Source organism: Cadophora gregata, assembly GCF_030347475.1.
Source record: "Cadophora gregata isolate MNR1 chromosome Unknown scaffold_6, whole genome shotgun sequence".
NCBI lineage: Eukaryota > Fungi > Ascomycota > Leotiomycetes > Helotiales > Ploettnerulaceae > Cadophora > Cadophora gregata.
In genome coordinates, this window is record NW_026695929.1 from 232220 (window position 1) to 255885 (window position 23666).

The following is a 23666-nucleotide window of genomic DNA, read 5'->3' on the forward strand; positions in this document are numbered from 1 at the left end:
GGGGCATCTCATAATAGAGTGCTCTACATGCCCGCATGCCCGTGCAAAAGTGATCTCAGTAGCACACATATCCAAAGAAGTCTTGTTTCCTGTGTAGACTTGCTACTATATAATTGGAAATTGCGAGCTTGAAGAACAATTCAACCAGCCGTGAAGGGTCGCTCTACGGCTCTTCGGGGAAATCCCTGATTCTCTATATAATCGCTGAAAAACGTTGTTCTGAGGTCCAGAGAACAGAACAATGGAATTGTCACTGAAAGGCTAGCTGCCTAGTTATGCGTTGACTTATCTTAACAAAGGGCTAACAATACTATTTATCTTTGGTCAAAGAACAGTTAGGATCTATAGACTGTACGCCTGTTTATTTCTCATTCTCAAACACCTCCTTTATACTTTGAGGCTCTTAGTTCTTCCAAGTCCTTCCCTCACCAGATGTCTCCCCGCATAGACAAAATACACTCCTGACGCACCACTTGCATCAATGTACAAATCGTGATTGAAATACCCTGGCTTCAATTAAGAGTAGCAATTCGGGGCGATATTTCAGTGTCATTAATTTCCTATATCCGTCCACCACATTTCCCAAGTCTGTCAGTGTTCGACTTTCTCTCTCGATATACCACCTAATTCTGCCTTGTCCTTACACTCCCTAACGTGCCCTTATAGAAAATTGACTCAGGTTTGATCTACTTGAAGACAATGGGTAGACTTGTCGAGGTCCCTGGCCAGCAACTGATGTCCTGTTGCGCGAGAATGAATGTCCCATCCACGTACTGGGACTTTCCTCCAAAGCTGATCCATCCCCCTGAGGCGCAACCTGCGATGTTTTGGTCGAACCTTCCATAAGGACTGCTTTTCTGAACAGCTCCTGAAGCCTCATGAACGACTCATCCTCGAGTCGACCAGATATAGTACACTTGTGAGCCATGTTATGAGAATATGGCTTTGTGATGTGCAAGCAACAAGTGTTGCTCATCCTGTGCCATGCACTTGCGTATTGGAATTCAGGATATGTTTCAGCCCACAAGGTCTTATGTCTACTCTCTGCAGGTGCAGCAGATGACTGTGCCATTCTATCTCTTACAGAAACAAACTCATCCTTGTGGCGCTTCGAACTCAATCCACGCCCCTCGTGAGTCAATATCGGCAATGCTATGACGTGATGCTCAAATCGCGATAGTACAATGAATTTTCTGAACTTCGAGTTCGTTATGCCGAAATTCGTCTCAGTTTGATTCACATTGCTGCGGTCAATTCTATCCTGTCTGTAATGGTGCTCATGGGTTACAGTACTGAATACCACTCCCGGCTCGAACTCTGTCTTGTGGTGAAACACTGGATTTTGTAAGTACCTGCTTCAAAGCCATGCAAGACAACCTTACCATCTGTTGGTCTCTGGCCATGATTATGTTGAGAATTCACTGACTGACCGTACGCGGAGTGCATGGCACCTTGTAGCGCTGGTATTTTTTCGTTGACAGACATCTTGCTGATACCGATGGAAGATGTAGTACTCCGAGCAGCGACATATGCCTGCGTAGTTCCTAAATCATCTACGGGATGGCTTGTTGGCGCCATTCGTTGTGCCAAAGGTATTTCCTGGACATATTCAGTACCCATGTCTTGTGCCCACATCGAGTTACTTGTTGAAGCCGAGCTGCGTTGGGTTGCCGCACGTTGCGCTACCTGGCGTGCGGCCAGGACGCGTGCTCGTACTTCAGCTAGCATCTGCTCCTCAAGTTCACCCATATTGTAGCCGGTATCTGCACTATGTTTTCTGATCTATATGTGGTTCCAGCAGACTTGCAAGTGCGAGGTAGGCTAGGAGAAAAACAATGATTCATCTATTTCTTCGTCCTGTCCTCACTTTCCCTGCGATTACTTCTGTAGGTATGCACAAAGAGATTCAGAGAACGCACTGGACACCCGTTTGAGCTAAGCGACCTCACCACAAAGACTCATCTCGTCTTGATTCTTTGGAAGCTTATGAGAACTTACTCGTTCCGGCATAACTTTGAGGGATTTTCAGACTCTTCTGTTCTTTGTTTGTTCTCTTCTGAACAGTTCTGCAGAAGATATTTTTCCGTTGAGCACGCACTTTATTGCAAATTATCGAACGAGACTTCCGCAAACAGAAGCGCCTCCGTTTGGCTTTTCTTTGTATGATTGCCACAAGAGGAAATACACCAAGTCCATTTGAGTAGCATTTCATTATCAATTCATTTTAGGCGGAAAGCTGTTAGGCCATTCATGCCAGACGCTCTCAACTCAGCCAAAGACTACAGTTTGAAGTTTGACTCAGTGTAGAATACTTGATCTTCTCAACGTCTACACCAGTATGGATGTCCTTGTTGATCGCGTGGTCAATGGAAGAATCTTCAAGAATTTCGCCTCATTCGTTCGAGGAGACAGTCGGAATTTAAAAGAGGCTGCTGATCGCTCATGGACTGCAAACTACGGAAAGCCTTCAGAGCCAAGAAGCTCAAGGACAACATCCATAAGAGACGGTGCAGAGTTGGTCAGCCAAACCAGGGAAAGACGAGCCTCAGAAGCCAACTGCACTTCTGTTAGTCCAACCACGAGTATTATGGACATCGAACATTGCCAATCCCGCCCACATCTAGATTATGGCTCGGAAACTTTTCAAGACGAATTTCACGAAAGTCGAAGTTCTTTTTCACAGTCCCACCATTCGCCAGATCTCGATGCTAAATATCCTCCACTCACTTCGCGATATTTGAAAATATTCACATTCCAAGGAGAGTTTGGCGAAGTGGGGACTGGACTCGCGCTCACGAAGAATCTTGTTTGGCAATTAAACGCCGTATACCGATCTGAGAACAAAGCCAACGAGTATGAAGAAGCGATCCACGAAATAGATAGAAACCTAGCAGACTGGGGTTCCTTGGCCTCCGAGCTCCCGGAGCTCATTGAAAGGGCTGCCGACGACGATGATCGGAATGGTCTTCTCAAGAGTCTCCACGATGCTGAAAAAATGGTGATGATGAATGAGGAGAAGAGACTACATTTGGTGGAGAGATATCAATACTGGACAGCGGAAAAGGGAATACCTCTCAAACAAATGCTGCAAAACCTCAACGTAGTCCTGGGGTCCAACAATCTCTTGGAGGAAACTCCACCTGAGAGTGAAGTCGACTTCGAGAATTCTGAGACTGGTCGATATGACGCGAGTAGTGTGTCATCGCCATCTCCAAGCGACATCGCTCGAGAGGAGCTCGAAACTGAGAAGCAAATGGCTCGAGACATTCTCCATGAGCGGCGATTGCGCTTACAAGAAACCCAAGAGAGGGTTGATCATTGGAATGATTACTACGAGGCAGAATACAACAAGTTCCTCCACTTACCGCCGGAGGGGATACTCGGCGCAACTAAGACTGACTTCGACACCGAGATGGTTCGGCAAGGCCAAGCGGCGACGAGAGCTTGTATTGAGGCAGAGGAGGATTTGGATGATGCCATAGAATACGCCAGGATACTGAAGGTCGACTTCGAACATTTCGACCAAGAATCTGGTTTCATTAGTCATGTTGAGGACGGTCATATCGAATCAATGGACCCCACGAAAGTTTACACTGTTGACAAAGCACGGGTTGAGAGATGGATGTCAGACCAAAATGAAGCGGTTGAGACTTCTGGAGACTTTGATGATTGGGAATGTAAATCCATTGGTCTTTACGACAGTATCAGCATCGTTGGAGCTCACATTGCAACTGGAAAGCATCGAAAGCGCATTGATCGCTGGCGTGCGATGTGTGAGCTGAATTTGAGGGATATAGACGCAGAGACTATCTAGCAAGTCATTTCTGACACCGTGCTTCATCATTGTTAGATAAACTGGGCAGAGACATTCTTTCCACAATATTGATGATGGAATATCAATCTCGAACACCCATTGCAATCAGATCAACCCAACCGGTGGCCGTTGTCCTACAGCGACTGCCAGCGTAAGCCATCTTATTCCTCCCAAGCTAGCAAGTTCCTTTATTTTCGATCTCTGCGGTGTTCAATGTCACAAAATCTGTCGACCAGATTATCCCGCGGAGCTGCACGTCAAACTCAATGTCACCTTTGATGTAGTATAATAAAGTTCCCTCATATCTTCAGCTTATGTTCGAAGCTTTCTTTCAATTGTGCTATTCCATTCTTGAGCGTGCAGTTTCAGACTTTACGTTCTTTTTCAAAAGATGCCACTTCCATCTCCCCAAGCCACTTCTCTTTCGGTGGGGATACTCTATCTTTGGGCATACAACCATAATACTTAGCAAGTAATCTCTCGATATCCTTAACAGCTATATTTCCCTCATGTAGTGAAGGTGAGGCGTAGTCAAAACACACTGGACTTGTGAGGTGGGCGTAACTCAAGCCATCAAAGTAATGAAATTCGCCTCTCTGAGCGTCGCTGAATTCCGTCGCTCGAACTCCCAAAACATACCCGTTCTCAGGGCTTTGGCTTCTATGGTCACCAGTTTCGGCCGAGTCAAACACTCCGATATACTCGTTTGTGAGACTGTACTTTTCTGCGAGGCCTTTCTTCCCATAAGTGTATATGGGGATGGTAATGCAATGATTGACGTGTCGTTCAACAACAATAAACTTCCGCCTTTTACTTAAAATCCATTGTAATCGTGGTGTGAGGAGTAGATCTCCACTCTCCTTCATACCAGCTGTGATGTTCGGCGTCATATGATGATATGCACTGATCACAACCCCTGGGAGGTAGAAGTCGTTCGTCCGTCGTACTCCATAAGGCTGATACGTTCTAATACCAGTCCCAAGACTTGGGACGCGATCCAAGATTCTCTCATTCGAAGTTGAGTGTGGCTGTTGTAAGGGAAGTGTTGGGTCTTGAAATGATCTACTTGACGATTGAATTTCTCGCTTCCGACTAGGAAGTTCAGGAAGCGGCTTCGCTGTTGCTCTCCACGCCAGTGTATTTTGCGCCTTGTTGCCTTTTGTGGCCTCTCGTCCCCGTCTTTCACTCTTATTTTTAAGTTGACCAATACGGTAAGGAGATGCAGGTGCCCATTGTGACTTTTTCTCCCCTTCATCACTTTTCACCCGATTATCTTGACCATTATCCCCTATATCGTCTTTTTCGCTCATGTTTCAAGCGATTTCAAGGCAATATTAAAGTACACTTCCTGCTTACTTGTCGCAGCGGCTGTGTTCATCCAGGGTATTAAGGTAAAATAATTGCTTTCATCACCAAAACCATCAAAGGAGCTGGCTTTATTTCTTAGACTTCGAAGTTGTGCCTGGAGTGGGGGACTAAGAATTGCGTCAAGGCTTGTTAGTTCTTTGATACTTTGTGAAGACATGCACACGGTTGATCGCAACCGGTACGTCTTGGGTCATTTCCATCCTTTGAGTCTGTTCTATTGTACTCAGGACATGGTTTCCCAAGTGCTCTTTGTTCTCTGGACATGATGGTCAAGGTACATTGCTTGCCGTCCTTGCCAGAAATAATTGTTTCTGGAACTGCAATTTCAACTGCTAGCTGCAATACAAACTCAACGACGACAAAGTTTCAGTACAGTATCCCGTATGGCGGCTACAGAACGACAACATGAAGAAGCATGGTGGACTCACTTGCTTAGAGAGCAACAGAAAACGAACAAGACTATGGGCAATCTAATACGAGACCAACAACGAACAATCGATGACTTGCAAAAGGCACTAGAAGGAGAAACATCGCAGAAGCCGACAAAATCTCACGAATACCATAACGGCCATCAGCTCGGTCCAAATTCTCCACCGATAACTTGGCTGGGCAACACCACGGATATGTTACCTGTATCTGTCGCTGGAAAAAGTTACAAGGCCATGATCATGACCGAAACGATGATCGATGCTCTGAATAATGCCTTTGCGGCAACAACAGTGTTCGATTTGATAGGACCGCGATATGAAGAGGAAGTCACATTCCAAGAAATGCTCGGAGAACTGAACCTTACCGAAATCAATGTGACTCAGAACTTTCCTGAAGGTGTTTCGGAAGCTGAAATCGACAAGGCTCTGAAAGATTCTGAATGGAGAAATAGCACGTTCCAACTCATCTGGGAGGAAGAGTCGAAAATACTCAACGAGGCTCGTGACTATATGGAGAAATATATGTGGAAGGTTCTCAAAAATCACAACCTAGGTTTTCGGAAAAGACCCAATTTTGAAGAGCTCAAAGAACTCGTTCTGGAATCTAAGATAGCCGTGAGGAGTGGGATGAAAGGGACTGCTGGTGGGAATGACATGGAGGTTGCCACCCCAACTCATGGGTCTGACACGGACGACTGAACTCAGTGGCTATCATGCCGGTCTTGGGTTGTCTGTGATCAGCCAGGGCCTCATTGACTGAAGCTGATGGTATTTGATTGTTTTGGCTACAGGAGTTGGAAGCATGGTAAATGGAGCATTTGTATCTCCTATCTTTAACACAGTTTGGAATGCAATTCAAATCCGAGTATTTGTGAACAAGCTCACATTTTCGGCATCATATTTCACTTGAGCGATAAATCCTACCTGGGGATTTATTAGCGTCAAACAGGAATACAGTATAAGTATATTTATTTTCTATTGACTATTTCCGGGCACTTTTTGGATGTTTAAGCAGACGCCGTTCCGTTCCTGATTTTCTGGTATGTGCCCATTCCAATTCTAAAACTTCACTACGTGATCATGTGAGTGAAATACGTACTTTACTGAAGGCTTTTACTCCACCGGGAAAATCTGGGTGCATCTAAAATTGCTCTACAATCATTCGCTGATGATACACGAGGCATTCCAAGCATCAACCGCCGCTGGCTTTCAACCGTTCCTTTGGTGCTGCTCTCGTAGCCATGTTTGCTGGAAATGATGGTTTCTTGCTGTTGGCAAGGAAGATCAAGTTGTTTAGATCTTGATCCTGTAGATGTCCTTCCACCGTACATCGAGTGTTATACGCGAAGGACATGGGACGTGTAAACTGGACGTAAGAGTCGCCATTGATGACCGACCAATGACTCTTGTTGACCTGAGTAAACGGTTCAATTCGATGGCTCAATAAACTGGGGTGTACTGAATCGGTAGGAGTGCTTTTGAAATGTTGTACATCTCTAATTCCCACAAACTCCGACTTTTCCTTCTTCTCGAGACCCTTTCCACCATGGGAGAATATGGGAAGGCCGACGACGTGCTGAGCGAAGCGGGATATGACAACGATTTTCCGAGCTTTGGAGTACACCCACCCCAAATGCGTCAGTGTTTGTTCGCGTGTAGCTTGGAGTTTGACTTTGTTCTTTGGGTCTTGATACACCTCTTCGTGAGATGCAACGGAAATGATCTGCCCAGGCTTGAATTGTTGAGGTTCCATAACTTGCCCAAATTGCCTCGTGTCACCCTCGGTTTTGGCAGCATGGTTGGGAAGTGTGTGAAGCGGTGGTTCTAATATAGCAATCGATTCCGCATGATCGTCGAATTTGATGTCTGCGATTCCATCTGCATCCAGAACGGTTGCTACTGTCTTCAGTCTTGCGACAGCCTCCTGCCTCCGTGTGCGAGGAGGCGTATGGTTCCGCGTTTGAAGTTCCTTCTTCTGAGCTAGTTTCTTCACAATGAGTTTTGGTGTAAGTCCAATTTTGAGTTTCGTGTGCTTTCTTGGAGATTTTCTCGAAGCCTTACTAAGTGTAGTCTTCGACGATGCTATTTTGACTTTCTTGGTAGCGCTCTTCGAGCCATTTGCTCTTTTGGGAGGCATTTCCGTCAACACAGCAAGAGCGAGGCCCTCGATTTTCGGAAGCTGGGGTTCGAGAAACGGCACGCCGTGAACAAAGGTATTATAATCTTAGGTCCATTCTTCACTATATCACATCGCACCGGACTTATTCGATGCTGAGGCTGTTTGCGAAAAGTCTTTGTTTGTGGATAGCAAGGCAGCCTCCCGGCCAGCACGTTTTCGCCCAATCATGTCATCTTCACGAACTGGACACCCTCCTTTGATGTATAGTGTGGACCTTGAAAGGAGAACTCGATACTCGTCTGTCGCGTTCCCGCTTAGGCGCCTAGCTTACACACCGGGAAGTCGGATAACGATTAGTTAAAATCCAACCTGATCTTCAGAAGGGTATTTATTATGGTCATACGACTAGAAATAACCTTTCCATTTACTACTACTGTGCTGCCGATAATAATAAGACTATCTCAAGTAACGAAATACAAGTATAAGTTTCTCACATCAAACCGGCAATCAAACCACATTGGGAGACTTGTATGAATTGTGATTATCTGACCTATGCAGCACATTGTAATCGTGACGGAATGATACGACAATTAGCACACTGCACTGATGTACGAGATATATCCCAATCCAACTTTCACGCTCGTGAATGTTTTTTGGAGGGTTAAGAGCTACTAAAGTTGCGTCTGCATCCGGCACATATGCCGGGGGATGTGCGTGTGGCTTTCGGTAGCATCTTGACCAATTTCGCAACTTTCTATCCAAATAACTTTTATGTCGAGGCAATTCAGAAGAATTGTTGAATTTGGGATGGCTGTCATCCATTCTTTTGATTCTCGGGGCATCTTAGCCACAAACGAGCTGCTGTCCCTGCTCAGACACAATGCGGCATGCGACTTGAATTAAGAACTGCGAAAAGTGCATGTATCGTAGTGGATTTGAACAAACATAAGTTCCTGTACCGCACCCAGGATTTACACTAAATGGAATATTGGACATCTTTTACATAGCACAGTAAGTGCGGGGTCATGGTCGCTAAAAAAATCACCCCGCACTTCCCTGAAACTCGATGCCCATTGCACAATCTTTTTTTCCCCAGGCTTCGTTACACCACCATCCCGGGCTTCTGTCACGGTTTCAGTCATGCAAACATCAGTATCCCTTTCGACGAGAATTGGTGGCTCTAGTTTTCATCATTGAAGTCGAAGTCCCTTCTCACGAACCACTTGCAATCAAAACAAGAGTGCTTGGCACGATAAGCTGTTCGCCCTTAGAGAAGCAGATCTCATGTATCTCTCAGTTCTTTCTCCAAGGCCTGATCCTTGAGAACTGGATTGACTCTCACTGTTTTTAACTTAAGAGTCCTATCAAATCCTCTAAAGACAGGGAAGCTAAGCTAGCAAATTCCTATTCCCTCCACTGCCAAAAAGGAACACATATTTTACAGGGGGTGGAACGCCTGAAATAATGCCCTGTAATTAAGCGAGAAACACTTGAAGGGCGCCCGTGCCTGCAGATTTAGTGACACGCTTTAGCGATGCCCCCTGGAAAGTGTGTTTTCAGCAGCTGAGGGGATAATCAAATGGTCATTTCTAGGCCTAGACTGATCGATAAACTCTTCAGTGCAATATCAGCCTAGATGATCAATGTGGCGACTCATTTAGCAATAGATTAGACTATTGTGATCAAGCCTGAAAAGACCAACTCACCGCGCTGGACCCTTTTCATTTATGTAAACAACCTAGCCGAGGAAGCCAGGAAAGTCACGTGTTCAGACGTATCCAGCCGTGACGCATTTCATCACTCGACGCAAATCTCCAGCACCTTCACGGACATTGAACGAGCCACTGTTCATTGGCGGCTGCAGGATCAGACTGAACGCTGACAAGCCCGGACATCTCGTTGAATGCTCAGAAACGCTAGCTTCTCCAGTACATCTAAACCACAAATTAGGTGCGATAACCTGCTCCAGGTCTACCATTCAGCTCGATGGCCATTGTTACTGTGAGGATGTCACTCGATACCTTCCACTACTTACACCATTACGAGACAGAAACAATCAGATCCTCAAATCACTGCCCGGAATCGTGAAATAGTCGGTGAAATGGCGGGAACCTTTGAAAGTTCCCTTGTTATTGACAAGTCTCAAACATTATCATTCCAAATCACTCCGCTTGAATCTTTTGCACTGAGCTAGAATTTCTCAAATCTTCAAGCTGCCCTCCAATGGCAGATTTCTCGAGCTGCCACCAACATACACCTTGTACTCTCCCTTCTGCAGCTGCCACTTCTGCGCCACAACATCCCAGACACTCAGATCTCGCCTCATGAGGTCAAAGTTCAAACCAAACGACTTCCCAGGCTCAACATCGACTTTCGAGAATCCTCTCAGTTGCCGGACAGGACCTCCTGGTATTCCAACATACAGCTGAGCAACTTCCGCACCGTCTAAGTCGCCTGAATTGGATAGAGACGCAGTGACATGGAACAGAACGTCCCAAAGGTCGCTTTGTCCACCTTCGAGAATCCGGCCCATGGGATACTCGGCAGTCGATGGACCGTCTACTTTATTGACTTCCAGAGAAGAGTACTCAAATGTGGTATATGAGAGTCCAAAGCCGAACTCATATCTGGGCGTGATGTTCTTGGCGTCGAATGCGCGATAATCGATATACACGCCTTCTGTGAAATCATCCTGAGGGAAGAGCCAATAAACATCTTCGGGCGGCGTCGGGCTCAACAGTGGTCCATAATCGGACTCATTTCTTGGGACCGAATATGGCAACTTTCCGCTGGGGTTACTCTCACCATACAACAAACTCACCAGCGCTCTTCCCGAGTCCTGACCCGGCAAATGCGCAAAGATCAAAGCCGTGACGTTCGGATGGTCAATGAAAACGTCAACTAATCTCACGCCAGCATTGTGGATCACTACAATTGTGTTGTTGCATTGATCTGCGATGTTGTTGACGAGAGCATCGGAGTAATCGTCGTGCACACACGAGCGATCGTAGCCTTCTGAGGCCCAGGCATTGATGAAGACAAGACAGGCGTCGGAGGCGGCGTCGACTTGGGCGGTAGAGTTGACATTTATGATGTCCCAGAGGAGTTGGGAGCTATCCTCGTAGGCGCGTTGGTTGAGTGCATCCAGTGGGGAGGAGATGTAGGCTGGATTATTGACACCGGAACCGCCACCAACAATCATGGTATCTGCAAGGGGTTATCAATCTTGTACCACTAATACGCAAAGAGGACGATATGTGGCTTACTATTGATGATTTGAGAAAGATGACTGGGAGGGCCTTCGAAAGAAGGATTCTTGTTGGGAGTAGCTGCATCATAGCCGAATACCGATACGAGTTTGGGCTTCTGGAGCGGAAGACCGAGGGATCCGTTAGTGTTCTTGACGAGTACGTGGCCTTCTATCGCTGAGTCTAGAAGTACTTGTTTCGCAGATGGGACTTTTGCATCGAGGAGAACATGTTGGGCTGTTGAACTTCGTGGAAGTCCCACTCCAGGCGAAGGATAGTCCTCTCTGTCTTGCCCGAACTGGTACCAAGTAGCGATAATCCTTGTCACATGTGTTAGCTGAATCAGGTGTTCAGGTATTGGGTCCATACCTAGTAGCCATATTGTCCAACACAGAAGCCTCCATTGTTCCATTATCAATTGCAGCCGTCAAGTTCGGACCCCAAAACACACCACCGCTTGGCATTACCATATCCAGACCAGCTTCAGCAGCGGCATATCCAGCGTGCAAGGCTCCCCAGTCACTGACAACAAAGCCTTGAAATCCCAATTTGTCCTTGAGGACTCCGTTGAGCATTTTGCTGTTTTGGCATCCATATGAATTGTTGATTCGGTTGTAGGAACACATGATATTCCCGCTTCCAGCATGCACTGCGTCTTGGAAAGGCCAAAGATACAATTCATGCAAGGTTTTATCATCGATGTTACTTGATACAGCCTCTACATGCTGCCTTTGGTTGTTAGTGCTTGGATTGCGATTGAGTTCTGTCGTGATCAGTCTCAGTGCTAAGAGGCTTAAACCAGGGCAGAAAATACCTTGCTCATTTCCGATGAAATGCTTGGTGCTTGTCACGACACCGTTTTGCTGAATACCACGCACCGTTTCAGCAGCAAGCGCTCCACAAAGGTACGGATCATTTGAGATCCCTTCCCAATTACGACCACCCTCAGCAATTCGCCCAATGGGACCGACGACTGGTCCGAGTGCAATATTGACACCCTTGGCTTTAAACTCTGCGCCCATATGGAGAGCACGCTGATATGCTAAGTCCTTGTTCCACCTGTATCGCCATCGGCATTCAAGTAAGTTTGAGCATTTGATAAATTGATAGCCGAAATAAAGAGTACTCACGTCGCCCCAACATGCAGTCCACTGTCATAAGCATTTACACCATCGGCCAACCTGACACCATTTCCAGCATCCTGCAAACAAAGTCCCTTGAAGCCTAATCTCTCAATCGGTGGAATGAAGCCTACGCATCCGCTCGTCGTGGCTCTAGCTCCAAAGGTCAAGTTGCTCTTTTCTTCTTGACTGAGCTGAGAGACGAAGGCGGCAGCTTTGGAGTAGGCTGAGGACCAGGAGGAAGTTGTCCCTGAGGGGAGAGCAGCGGGTGGTACAAGAGGTGACTGCCCGTAGAAGTAGGAGTCTGATGTTATGTTGCTGGTGGTGTTTTGGGGGTGGACGGGAAGGACGAGGAGGGCGAGAGAAGCGAGGATGCGCAGTGGCGATATTGTTATGGATGCGACCCTCATGATGAACTCCAGATGCAGGTATGCCCTTCACTAATCAGTCTTAGGAACTTCACAATTTTTGTCCGAGTCGTCGAGTCGTATCTTAAATAATATACAGACCAGTCACAATCCCACCTTTGAAGTCGTCACTAGGAATTGGAAATCATCACGTCAACACGTCTCGTCAGTCGCGCCAGTTCCAGTCAAGCCTTGCCTCCGGAGCCATACGCAAGCTTAAGCTCGATGCACACACACTTGGCACATCTCATATTCTGCCTACCCCGCATATTCAAAGGTCTCTCCAGGTTTCCCCGACGCTAATAATCTCATGCTTGTTCTAGCGGCTGACGGGTCGATACACCCGGCCCGTTCCTTGCTTAAAGACTTCACCTGCAGTAGCTTTGAGGAGAGACTTGGTAAAGGAGCCGCAGTAACACCGACACTAGGTTCTTTTTTGAAGTGGACTATGAGCTTCTCGGTATTTCGAGGGTGTTGGAAGACCAAGAACATGGCCATCGACATGGTCGAGGGATGGGAGGGTGATGAGGTTTTTCCCCGCGTTTTTGATGCGGGGTATCTTGAACTGTCTCGATAGGGTTAGTAGCTTTGCTTCTCAGATTCATTTTCAAGCTAGCGAGAATCCTCAAGTGGAGAAAATCTGCGCCCTGGTCTAGTAGTTTTGTGTTCTGAGGATATCTTAAAGGAGAATACCAATTTTCCTCACCGTGGGAGTGGCACTTCCTGAATGATAATCTCGCAACCTCGATCTATTTCAATCACTATCAAGTAATTTACCTTGGCTGATTGTCTGTGGACCGCTCAGAACTTGAAGCGTAGTTCGAGCCATTCTCAAAGCCAGCCTCTGCTTTCAAGGTATAACAGCTTGTCACATGATTTCCCTTTGCAATGCTAGATCGGTGGTTCATTCAACAAAATTGCCTATTTTTTTGATTGCTTTTGGAGTTGAGTTTTGCCTTTTATTTACTGAATTGGTTGTGATGTTTGGACTCGGTGTAGAAGAGAAAGTGAAATAAAGGGACCTGGATTTCTAGAAGACAGGAAATGGAATAGGATGTCAAGTCCGCAATGGATCTGATGTCAACAAACACTTCGGGCTATCCGGCATTAGATTCAGTAAGCTTGCTGCTATAGCTTTCTTGCTTGCATTTACGCAGCATCCGCCGAGTCTCAGAGCTCGATACACTTCTCTGCATCAAATCCGTCCGCTTGGCTGAAGAAATAGCCTCGCTGGTTCGCAACCACTCTTTTCCCATTTTCCGAGTAGTCGGTGTTAAAGTGCGTATGACCAAAGGCCCAAAGTTTTACAGCGCTATTTGTCCAGCAAGTCTCATCAGACAAGTCACTCGCAAAACCAGACGAAATGTTGCTCTGTCCATGTTTCGGGTCAGAAGCTCGAGGCGATGTAGTTGGACTGTGGTGTGTGAGGATCATGATCTTACGACTTGGTTCCTCCGGAGAGATGGCGATAACTTGTTGGTTTAGCCATGCGAGATCCGCGGTGTGAGCTTGATTATGGTGCTCCACCGTCCAATCAGCGATGTAATAGAAGTCGTTGAGACCAAAACTGACATGGTCCATCTGTTCTGGGAGGATTTTTGAATGCAGGGTACATCCCAAGATCGTTACCTCCGGCGACAAGTCGCACCGAGTTTGATCGAGGAAGACGAGTTTTCCCAGGCTGCCATTTACAGCTTTCACCGCCATGTCCGTCTCAAATTGCTTCATCTTGTGCTTAGCTGTGGTCCAGTCGGAAGAGTACGGTTCGTGGTTACCGAAGAGCACAAAAACGATTTCAAAATTAGGTAGCTGCTTCTCGATGAAGGTGAAGTATTCTGCGTCTTTGACCTCTCCGATATCGCCTATCAGAGCGAGGTATGGTGCCAAGTGAGGGACTTCAAACACATTGTAGCCTTTTGGCGACTCAAGATGGAGATCGGAGAGGATCTGAATGCGTGGCATTGTTCTCTATTTAGATTGGAAGTTTAATTTCGGAAAAGGGTGGCTTGGAGAATAATCTTCGAGGTTGGTCGATTGGCATTACCCATTTGCACTAGACCAAATGCAGTATAGTGTGGCTCTCTTTGTTTTATGAAAGGGAGACAAACAGTAATGAAAGATGGTTCTCCATCTCATCCCAAACAGAAGTTGTCTGCTGATCAAAGAATCTTACAGACGGTTCTACTGATCTTTCATCGTTTTCACAGTACAATCATAAGCTCATTTACAGCTTTCAAGTCACGAGTGCAATGAAGTGTCATTGTATTGTTCTGATTGAACAGTGACCTCATATTCCAACAAGCCAGTCTAGGGAAACCTCATCTAATCTCATCTAAGTACAAGTGACGGGAGAACTGTGAAAATCAAACCCTCTCGGTTCCAAGGTTCCAAGCTTTCAAGAGATGATTTCCTCGAACCCACTATTCCATCATATGCCAAGCTGGCCCCTCCACCACGCCACAACACGTTGCGAGTTTGTAACTGAGACAGCAGCACTCAGTCCCAGTAGCATTGCCTGTCTCTGCACCGTTCACCAGATAGGCATTCTGGCCGGAGTGATGCACTGGGAGAGAGTCAGAGCGTCAACTGCATCGACACCGCGCTTGGCATTGTCGGCCCGCAAACCGCATGAGTAGATTTTGTATGTCAACAGCTCGGTGGGAGAGATATACGATACTACGCCAGCCGGGATTTGGTTGATGATCGGGAAGAATACAGGGGGATATCGCAACTTTCTTGTGTCAGTTATCTGTTAGGCCAAATGATTCGGTACAGAGTTGTACTCACCATCCAGCTAGGACACATATCAACTTGTATCAGTGGAGCATTGGGCAGTTGGTAGTAGAATACATGTGCCTCTTGTTCAAATCGAGCTGGGTGTAGACTGAGAAGTGTCTTCTTGACAGCATACGGGGCCGTGTCAAGGCTGATGACGAAATCAACATCCTATTCCGGTCAGTTGCTACAGATCAATGAGAGTGAGAGACCTGAACTGTATCATACCTTAGTATTTCGACCTTGAGGTAAGTTGCTCCACAGTGCCAAACCACCATTGACAGCAATTCTGCATCCTGCAATGCCTGGTACAGTCTTCAAGATCTCGACCACCTCTGAAGCCGCAGCCTGAAGCTCTTGAAGTGTGGGATCCCGGGTGGGAGGTGGATTACCAGCTGCTGATGCCATGATGGAGGTCGGTGTTTTGACTGGCGAGAGGTTTAAGTTTTCTCCAGAAAATGGGCCGCTGGGGTCCATTCATATATATTCCAAAAGAATCTAGGCATCCAATGGAAGTTCTTTTTCGAGAAGAAAGGTCTAGGGGTAGCAGAAAGCCCGAAATTCTTTCATGTCTCGGTTGCTGGCTGTCTTGGAGCGGCTCAAGACATCATACAGTGCGTTTCTGTGTCTCAGCAAACCAGTGCCTTCGACTTACAGTCACAGCCCACGACGACCTCATTGATCGATACTGGATAGTTATTGATCGATGCTGGATACTTTCACAAACATGAGCTGACATCCACTATGTGCTGCAATGCTCGTCTTTGTTCTAGCGCAGCCCCCAGCCACCAATGTAAGAATCCTTCGTTTCAGGTTGAGGACACGGTCAAGAGTTACACGGTGTGAGTCTCATATATGAAGTAAAGAGCTGCAATACGGCTTCCAACCAAAGAGAAAAATCCTTCTATTTCGTACTGCAAGACACTGATCATTTCCACGTGCCTCTTTTTCGTCGTCTGTATGCTTTCCGGGTGAAAATTGGTCGCAGGAAACTCTGCTTCTTTGTTCTCAGAAGGTTAAGCTTGGAATTACGCTGTATTCAAATCTGAGCCGCGAGTTATTATTCATCACGAGGGTCCCGAAATTATCGACTTAGATATATACTGCTACTAGCTCCCAAATTGAAATGCTTTGCATCATCGTGATAAAAAGAAATTAATGTTACTAATGTATGATAGAATTATGGCTGATTGCGAGGGGTAGCTCCTCGTTGTCTAATTACTTGGACATTCTAGCTTTAACCTTGTGACGTTTCTTTACATAGTGTTACCCAGCTTCTTCAATAATTCAACATCGATTGGCTGAATGAGAGATCCTCTAAGCCAGTTGCGTACTCTGTGGTTGTAATATTGCATTCTCCAGCACCAAACATACCCCGCACGCGGATCCCCTCAGCACCTTTGTGACAATTCAAACCCCTTCTATAAAAGATCATGATTATCTGTTACATCAACCCAAGTCCTGCAGCTTCTATTTCTACTGTATCAAAGCTTTCAAACATCGGTCAACGTCATGGATAAAACAGAATGGATTTTCCCCTTGAAGAATAATCGCCTCGACCTGAGGATGGCCACAGCTGTTTCCAACTGCTTGCTGGAAGCAGGTATCCCGTGTGTACTATGGGGAAACTGGCTGATGAGTATCCACGGAGTAAATGGTGGTTCGAACGTACGTCATGAAGAAGCCCCAGCCTGACAAAGTGGGATAGATGTTTTCTGATTTATTCACACAGTGTGTTGAGTTCGTCGTTCCAGATGAGTCGATCGAGGCCGCCGCAGGCAAAATTTCTACCAGCAGCGGCCTCCCACGGTGCTCAGACCCCAACTGCGATATGCTTCCTGAAGACCGCGGTTCGCGACCCCCAGCAGCACATTTTCATCTTGATGAAGATCGTGGTACCGGCTTAACTCTTGACCTTCACCTGAAGTCCACTACACTTGGTTTTATTCCAAGTCTTGTGTTCCAGCCCCAGTCTGAGAAGGAGGTGCCAGACATTATTGAGGCTTCCGATCCGAGCATTCCCTTATTCACAAGTGAAGGCGGGCCCACGGGCCGGTTACAGGGTATTCCGATTTCTATCTACATTCCGAGTTTACACATTTTGACTGAAGCTTGGATCCGGGACTCTGTTACGGCTAAAAACGAATCTCATGGTGACTTCGCGGATATCATGGTGGCTGAGATTCTGATGTATGCGGACAAGTACGAACCGGTGAACACATCGCTCATGGAACCGAGAATAGCGACTTATTTTCTGGGCTTGAGAAACCGTGGAAAGCATCTCAAATCACATCGAAAAATGTACTCAGACCTCAAGTCTGCCTTTTCTGCTGACGGCGAAATGATTCCTGAAGTTCCGTTACCTCCACGGAAAGACGACTCTGGAAATGATGCCCTGTGAGGGAATGCAGGCGTACAGCGGATCCCAGTTACTGAATGTTTTTGATTTGGTATTGAATTTAAGCAGAAATCAGATTGGCAACAAGAGCGGAAGGGTAATCATTGAGAAACGAAAGGTGCAGAAAATGTAGAAAAGAAAGTTCGGCTTGGAAGGAGGGGAGAAATTCAATCTAAATTGGATGCACAGAGATTTTTGGTTATTGTTACGAGACAACTGGAGTATTTGATAGATAAATGAAGTAGTCATTGCACTTCGATATGGTAATCCAGTGGCGTGAGATCATCATAATTAACAAGCGAGATTCCCCGGGAACAAACAGATCTATTGTTTAGAAATTCGTGAGTTATGAGATATTGGTGACTCAAGTGTAGAAGCTCACCCAGAGTGCAAAGCGGCGTGGGCATTCAATGGACAGGTCCCTGTAACGAAATGTGCAACGGCCTGCCGGTGTCGGTAATAATGCAAATCTCAGTGGTCTTCCAAACTTCAAGATGATTCCTCGCACTGTCTGTCGGCGCGAAGTGCTCTTCCGCGAAAGCACCGAGTTGCCAGACCCGCCACTGTTCGCGCTCTCGACACAGCATAACTTCAAATGTTTACCTCTTGGAGCCAATAAAATCTTGGGTTTGTGTATACCAGGTCTGCCATATGTTGTCCCTGGTGTCGACCCCAATTTGGTCAAACGCTTCAAATAAAACACAAGCGAAAGAACATGCGACTTTAGAACGGGTATTTATCCAGTATCAAAGCCAATTACTAACCGTCAGCGATTTTTCCGGTAGTGGTGTCAATATTGTGGACCAAGACAACATTTTACGTACCCATTGCGGGGTAAATGAAGTAATTGTCGGAGCTGAGAGGCACGCCATGGACAGCTACATCGGATTCGTGAAGAATCATCCCTACCTCGCATTTCCAAAGAGGGGAGATTGAATTCCAAGTGCCACAGACACATTGAGGTGATGCATAAGCGATGAATGGTAAACAATCTAAAGCGGATCGCGATCTGAATTTATACACGTTAAGCGAGATTTAGGAGGAAACTTAGCGACGAGCCCTCCGGAATGAGGGCTGACTGGTTGAAAAGCAAGATCCTTCACTTCTTAACTGCGGCAAACCTATAAAATGAAAGGTCGATATTCCTGCCTCTCCAGCATGTAAAATGGCTACCTGCCGCATTGAGCACTTCGTTCTCAAGCACAGGCCAAAACCCAGGGACAATACAACGCTTCTCCAAGTGGATAGTCGCACGGCTAGGTCTAGCGTTCGTCAAATCCTTAGGGCGTTTTCAATGGAGAGTTTACCGAGTATCAAGCGAGGGGGTGCCGTTAACATTAACTTAGAGCTGTATTGTCCCTGGGTTTCGGCAGCATCTTTTTTTAAGGTACACGATATCGTGACTGTTGGAGTACTCTCGATGCTTGCTTGCATGGCTCTCCATAAACAGAACTCGGAATGAGGATGCTTCTAGACTCAACAAGACTAGCAGAAGTAAACATTACTACTATACAGTACTCTAGTGTCTCCAGATTGTTTTCCCCGACACCCGAATCGAGTAGCTGTAGCCGACGACTGCCATGCCCTCCGCCCAGTGCGAGTGGATCAGCTCACGAGCCAGCTTCCTAAAGCTGACCAAATGGCTATCTTTGATCTTAATAGCTAGATAGATTCTATGTTGAATATCATTGGAATTCACGTACGTCCTGACGAGAGGTAAAAGTAACGATAATCCCTTGAAATGTTTCCTCGTCACGTGCTTCACAGCAGGCAGGCAAGAACCTCTGACCGTTCCTCTCTGATTTTCCTTTCGAGAGGAATCGTCATCATCATAATCATCATCATCATCATGGTCACAATAACAGACCTCTAATCCAATATACCCCCCCTCACTCGATTTGTGTCTTAGACCGGCTCCAGCAACAACAACCACGGTGTATATCTATCTATCTTATCTCCACATCCAAAATCATCGCCAAGAAAGGAAAATTCCATCTGACATTAGATCGTAAAATGCACCACCACCTGGCATCCAAACGCCGTGCAGAGCCGATATGAGGAGCTTGCTTGTTCTAATGAGAAGAGAACAGAGAAGAAAAACGGGAAAATGCCATCGATCTATTCTACCTTAGGCCAAGTCCCTTGATCAGAAAGCTAAGGTATACACAGGCACTCAATCACTTACTTACTTACATACATCTAACATCATTACCCATACCTACGGACGTGACTGACTTAACTTTCAAAGCCAGGTACTGCATCCAGCTCCGCCCCTCCCCTCTCATCCCATTCCGTCGCATCCGCTTCATGAAGCTGCCCCCGGAGGACGAGTGTAGCGTCACCTTGTGAATGTGTCACCCACACCACACCCCTCCCTCTCCATAGCTACGCGAAAGCGCTGACTACAGTGAGAAGGGAAAAAAGAGGCGACGAAAAAAGATCACACCTCAGTCCGAAGCCGAGCGTGAAGCCCGGACATCAGCTGTGTGAGAATTGTTGTTTTGTTTGTTGTTTTGTTTGTTGTCTGGTGTTAATTGTTTGGTGGCATGCATAAATGATTGGGCGAGAGAATCAGATATGGTTGGTTGGAATGTTGTTTTGCTGGTGTGGTAAACCTAGATGAGAAGATGAGATGAGAGGGGAGGAGGTCAGAGAAGATGTGGTGTGGTGTGGTTAGCAGAGACGCCAATCTGGCAGGTGAGGGGGCTTGCGAAGAGGTGAAGGCAGTTAGTACCGTGTTGAAGTCCCAAAGCTGGGCGACTTCCAAAAACGAACTGCATTTCCTCCAAATAGAAGATTATGCCGAAATAGGTAGGGTGGTTGTAAAATTGCTTTCATTCAGAAGGAAAAAGGAAGGAGTGACCGATCGATCGTCTCGTCTCATCTCGTCTGCTTCTTCAGGACTGGGACTCGATTCGATTCGATTGCGATGCGATCACTATTGCCATGTCAGTCACTAACCTCTTTGTGAAGAACCAGAAGAAAATTGAAAAATGAGAAGGCCGTCATCTGCCAGACTCGGGAAAATGTTCTATAGTACAAGTCCATGACCCTTGAACGCCATTGGGTATCAATTCCATGATGTTCCATGCGCCATATATATGCAGCAAACCCCTTCATAAACTTCGTACTCAGCTACTGTACCATGATATCTGTCGATTAGAGCAAAAGAGAGCAATTCAGTGGTGTGATAATGTCGGATCAAAATGAGGTGTGGGAAATCAGCAGACTTCAGGCCCAGCTACTTCTGAAGAATGAGCTTCTCATGCACATGTTCTAGATGGGCACGCTGAAGCTCGAATGATCGGTAATTTCCACCGATGATGCACTCCAGAAGACTCTTGTTACTGCGATCATCGGAACGTTGCAATTCTGCTGAGCGCCTCGAAAGCTGTTTGAATGCATCGGAGAAGCATCTGCGGATTCCTTCTGTATTACTGGAACCTCCGGCAATGTCGTTATCCGATCTATTTGGATCAATGATCATAAACTTTGACTTGATGCCTTTGTAGGGAATGTTTGCGTGATCCTGGGTCAGGTTAGTATCAGCCTGTATGAACAAATGGTAACAACTTACCTTTCGGATATATGCTGGAGGGTTGACTGAGATTGCCGTAGTGGTTGTGTTGAATTCGTTGCCGTATAGATCGAGGAACTCCATGAGTACCTCGCCGAGATGGTGTTCCGGAATCATGCTCCTGCTTTGAACCTGGGGCAGATGCTGGAGAAGACTTACGACGAGACAAGTAACGGAAAAGCCACCAATGCCACCATTGACAGGCTCATTCAAACCTCGCATTGCCAAAAGATGCTTGATCAGGGTGACCAGAATAGGCATAGCTGGAAATTCTCTCTTCCAGACTTGGAACGTGTTATTGGCAATCAGTCCAGTGTCGTTTTCGAAAGATATGTCGACCTTAAGGCCCGTGAGTTTATCGACGTATTTGACAAGAGGCACCTTGGCTCCAGATATCAACTCGATTTGTCTGTTCAGAGCAAGACCTTGTTGTTGGATGAAGTCCCTGAACCGAAACAAGCCCCGGAGGCCTTGACCAAGTACTTTCTTTCCGCGATCCAAGAAATCTCTTGAAACACAGACCAAATCCATATCAGCGGTCGGCAGAAACAAGCCAGCAGGGAATGAGCCAAACGGGCGAACTTCACAATTCCGGTCGAAGTGTTGCGTAAGTCTGGCTTGAAGATCATCGATCAAACGTTGGCGAATTACCTGCTCGAAGTCTCTTGGTCTGACATATTCATAGAAGTCCATGATTTCCTTGTGAAGCCTACTGGTATTGTTAGGCACTTCGAGAAACCAACGATTTGATAAGCACTTACCAAACACCTACACCAGCAGAATCGGAATGATCCATACCAAGCCATGGGGCTGCTGGAAGATCTGATCGTGCAACCCAGTCCTTCAGAATCTGGCCACTGACTCTGCCAGGCTTGCCTTTCGATGGCTGGTGGAGAATTGGAGCAGGCTTGATCTCATCTCTGAAGTCGCGTTTCCTACTTCCCAGAGCGGGGTCAGAGGTCAAATCAATAGCATTCTTCTTACTAACAGCTGGAGCCTTTCCATTCTGCTTGATTGTGAAGCTAGTATCATTACTCCGGCCCTGGTTAGTGAATTCAGGTTTCTTAGGTAGAGGTAATCGTGGTTGCTGCATTTGCTGAATGGCAGGGCCGCGAGGAGGGTCAAAGTCATTGACGGAGCCGGCAATCTCTCTTGGACCCTTAGGAGGACTTGGGGCATTGAAACCATGGGCCATATCATCATCCGCTTGCTCTTCATCATCGCCAAAGTCGAAAGAAATGAAATCATCAGCTGCTGCAGGCTTGGTTGTATGCTCACTACTGGACGTGACACGAGCCTTCCTGATCAACTTGACCACATCTTTCTTCTTCGCACGAGTCTCATCCGGGGGAGGTAAGGCAGTGTATGGATCGGGGTTTGACCAGCGGGGAACACTGTCACCATCAGCAGCCTTTGCATCGGTGCGAGCCTTCTTCTTGGCTTCTTGATCCTCGTCACCATCATCGGACATGTCCATCTCAACTTCATCACTATCAGACATGTCATCGACTGCTTTGTACTTGGCACCTGTCTCGACATCCTCGTCCATTCCAGGCATCAGCTCGGGAGTGGGAGCACGGTTAGTTTTTAGGAATTCACGCTCTGACGCCAGCCTTGGCCCTCCGCGGCCACGGTAACCACCACGCGCACCACCGCGATAGGCGTTGGTGGCTTGTCTACGGTTGTTATCATAGTTGTGTCGTGGCGGAGAACGACGACGCGACTCGGCAGCATTGTAGTCTAGACCTGCAGGCGCATCATAACGGAAGTCAAAGCTGCTGTGACCACCAGTATTTTGACGATATGCCGAGCCATTTGCCATTGCCCTGTCATTTTGATGTGATGGCCGGTAGGATGATCCGCTGAATGTATCTCTATTGCGATGAGGTGGCGATAGGGAACGGCGTCGGGGTTCGTAGTCATAATTGGGCCTGTAGTTGTTGTATCCATCCCCTCTGCCTCCCGCGCCGAACTGGTACATAGGCGGCGCGCCGCGAGGTTGGTAATTGTCACCACCACCTTGAGAGGGGCGATACGTATCACCGCTGTATGAATCTCCGTTGCGCGAGTACGAATCGTAGCCAGACTGCCTAGGAGGCGAACCTGGTGGAAGTGGCGGTTGTTGTGCCGGCATCTTGTTGTTCTTGCCTGCTGCTTTTTTGGTTCGTACCATTTTGAGTTGAAGCAAGCAATCGCGAAATCAAGTAAGTATCTTGAAGTTGTCGTTCTCTTTCGCTTTGCGAAAATTTGGCGCTATGGTGTTAGCGTGTTCTACCACGTGATGATAAGACAAAGAGACGGGCGAGGCTGAGACACAGCGCTTTCCGTGCAAGAACTCGGTATACTTATCGAGCTTCGTAACTATGTTTCTGTTCAATATATTTTGGCAGAAGACTTATAGTGAGATCGAT

The 23666-nt window shown here is 46.8% G+C and overlaps 10 protein-coding genes across 10 annotated transcripts; 3 read left to right on the plus strand and 7 right to left on the minus strand.

The window, feature by feature from the left end:
• Nucleotides 1-649: 649 nt before the first annotated feature.
• Nucleotides 650-1749, minus strand: ONS95_011900 (uncharacterized protein; the record flags this gene model as incomplete). The annotated part of the gene is made up of 2 exons (XM_058505501.1): nucleotides 650-1335; nucleotides 1383-1749. The coding sequence occupies 2 exons, from the start codon at nucleotides 1747-1749 to the stop codon at nucleotides 650-652; spliced, it is 1053 nt and encodes a 350-aa protein (XP_058358023.1).
• Nucleotides 1750-2338: 589 nt separating this feature from the next.
• Nucleotides 2339-3814, plus strand: ONS95_011901 (uncharacterized protein; the record flags this gene model as incomplete). Its single annotated transcript, XM_058505502.1, has 1 exon — nucleotides 2339-3814. One exon carries the CDS (start codon nucleotides 2339-2341, stop codon nucleotides 3812-3814), a length of 1476 nt encoding a protein of 491 aa, XP_058358024.1.
• Nucleotides 3815-4179: 365 nt separating this feature from the next.
• Nucleotides 4180-5124, minus strand: ONS95_011902 (uncharacterized protein; the record flags this gene model as incomplete). Its single annotated transcript, XM_058505503.1, has 1 exon — nucleotides 4180-5124. The coding sequence occupies one exon, from the start codon at nucleotides 5122-5124 to the stop codon at nucleotides 4180-4182; it is 945 nt and encodes a 314-aa protein (XP_058358025.1).
• Nucleotides 5125-5643: 519 nt separating this feature from the next.
• ONS95_011903 (uncharacterized protein) lies at nucleotides 5644-6309 on the plus strand (the record flags this gene model as incomplete). Its single annotated transcript, XM_058505504.1, has 1 exon — nucleotides 5644-6309. The coding sequence occupies one exon, from the start codon at nucleotides 5644-5646 to the stop codon at nucleotides 6307-6309; it is 666 nt and encodes a 221-aa protein (XP_058358026.1).
• Nucleotides 6310-6802: 493 nt separating this feature from the next.
• Nucleotides 6803-7747, minus strand: ONS95_011904 (uncharacterized protein; the record flags this gene model as incomplete). Its single annotated transcript, XM_058505505.1, has 1 exon — nucleotides 6803-7747. One exon carries the CDS (start codon nucleotides 7745-7747, stop codon nucleotides 6803-6805), a length of 945 nt encoding a protein of 314 aa, XP_058358027.1.
• A 1932-nt stretch (nucleotides 7748-9679) lies between these two features.
• ONS95_011905 (uncharacterized protein) lies at nucleotides 9680-13027 on the minus strand. Its single transcript, XM_058505506.1, has 5 exons — nucleotides 12108-13027; nucleotides 11792-12036; nucleotides 11347-11740; nucleotides 10996-11297; nucleotides 9680-10936 (listed from the first exon to the last, which is right to left on the minus strand). Exons 1-5 carry the CDS (start codon nucleotides 12506-12508, stop codon nucleotides 9930-9932), a joined length of 2349 nt encoding a protein of 782 aa, XP_058358028.1. The 5' UTR covers nucleotides 12509-13027; the 3' UTR covers nucleotides 9680-9929.
• A 648-nt stretch (nucleotides 13028-13675) lies between these two features.
• Nucleotides 13676-14467, minus strand: ONS95_011906 (uncharacterized protein; the record flags this gene model as incomplete). Its single annotated transcript, XM_058505507.1, has 1 exon — nucleotides 13676-14467. The coding sequence occupies one exon, from the start codon at nucleotides 14465-14467 to the stop codon at nucleotides 13676-13678; it is 792 nt and encodes a 263-aa protein (XP_058358029.1).
• Nucleotides 14468-14647: 180 nt separating this feature from the next.
• ONS95_011907 (uncharacterized protein) lies at nucleotides 14648-15823 on the minus strand. Its single transcript, XM_058505508.1, has 3 exons — nucleotides 15509-15823; nucleotides 15293-15451; nucleotides 14648-15236 (listed from the first exon to the last, which is right to left on the minus strand). The coding sequence occupies exons 1-3, from the start codon at nucleotides 15755-15757 to the stop codon at nucleotides 15036-15038; spliced, it is 609 nt and encodes a 202-aa protein (XP_058358030.1). The 5' UTR covers nucleotides 15758-15823; the 3' UTR covers nucleotides 14648-15035.
• A 969-nt stretch (nucleotides 15824-16792) lies between these two features.
• On the plus strand, nucleotides 16793-17681 carry ONS95_011908 (uncharacterized protein; the record flags this gene model as incomplete). Its single annotated transcript, XM_058505509.1, has 2 exons — nucleotides 16793-16948; nucleotides 17013-17681. The coding sequence occupies 2 exons, from the start codon at nucleotides 16793-16795 to the stop codon at nucleotides 17679-17681; spliced, it is 825 nt and encodes a 274-aa protein (XP_058358031.1).
• Nucleotides 17682-19255: 1574 nt separating this feature from the next.
• Nucleotides 19256-23466, minus strand: ONS95_011909 (uncharacterized protein). The gene is made up of 3 exons (XM_058505510.1): nucleotides 22017-23466; nucleotides 21256-21964; nucleotides 19256-21207 (listed from the first exon to the last, which is right to left on the minus strand). The coding sequence occupies exons 1-3, from the start codon at nucleotides 23426-23428 to the stop codon at nucleotides 20920-20922; spliced, it is 2409 nt and encodes an 802-aa protein (XP_058358032.1). The 5' UTR covers nucleotides 23429-23466; the 3' UTR covers nucleotides 19256-20919.
• Between the last annotated feature and the right edge of the window lie 200 nt (nucleotides 23467-23666).

Bases quoted from the DNA above. Each gene is read 5' to 3' on its own strand.
- ONS95_011905 (XM_058505506.1), bottom strand. From the start codon at position 12,508: ATGAGGGTCGCATCCATAACAATATCGCCACTGCGCATCCTCGCTTCT. The intron at 11,741-11,791 runs GTATTTTCTGCC...TGATCACGACAG, and splicing joins TTTCATCGGAAATGAGCAAG to AACTCAATCGCAATCCAAGC. The intron at 11,298-11,346 runs GTATGGACCCAA...ACATGTGACAAG, and splicing joins TTGGACAATATGGCTACTAG to GATTATCGCTACTTGGTACC.
- ONS95_011907 (XM_058505508.1), bottom strand. From the start codon at position 15,757: ATGGACCCCAGCGGCCCATTTTCTGGAGAAAACTTAAACCTCTCGCCA. The intron at 15,452-15,508 runs GTATGATACAGT...TGACCGGAATAG, and splicing joins CTCAAGGTCGAAATACTAAG to GATGTTGATTTCGTCATCAG. The intron at 15,237-15,292 runs GTGAGTACAACT...GACACAAGAAAG, and splicing joins ATATGTGTCCTAGCTGGATG to TTGCGATATCCCCCTGTATT.
- ONS95_011909 (XM_058505510.1), bottom strand. From the start codon at position 23,428: ATGGTACGAACCAAAAAAGCAGCAGGCAAGAACAACAAGATGCCGGCA. The intron at 21,965-22,016 runs GTAAGTGCTTAT...CAATACCAGTAG, and splicing joins TCTGCTGGTGTAGGTGTTTG to GCTTCACAAGGAAATCATGG. The intron at 21,208-21,255 runs GTAAGTTGTTAC...AACCTGACCCAG, and splicing joins CTCCAGCATATATCCGAAAG to GATCACGCAAACATTCCCTA.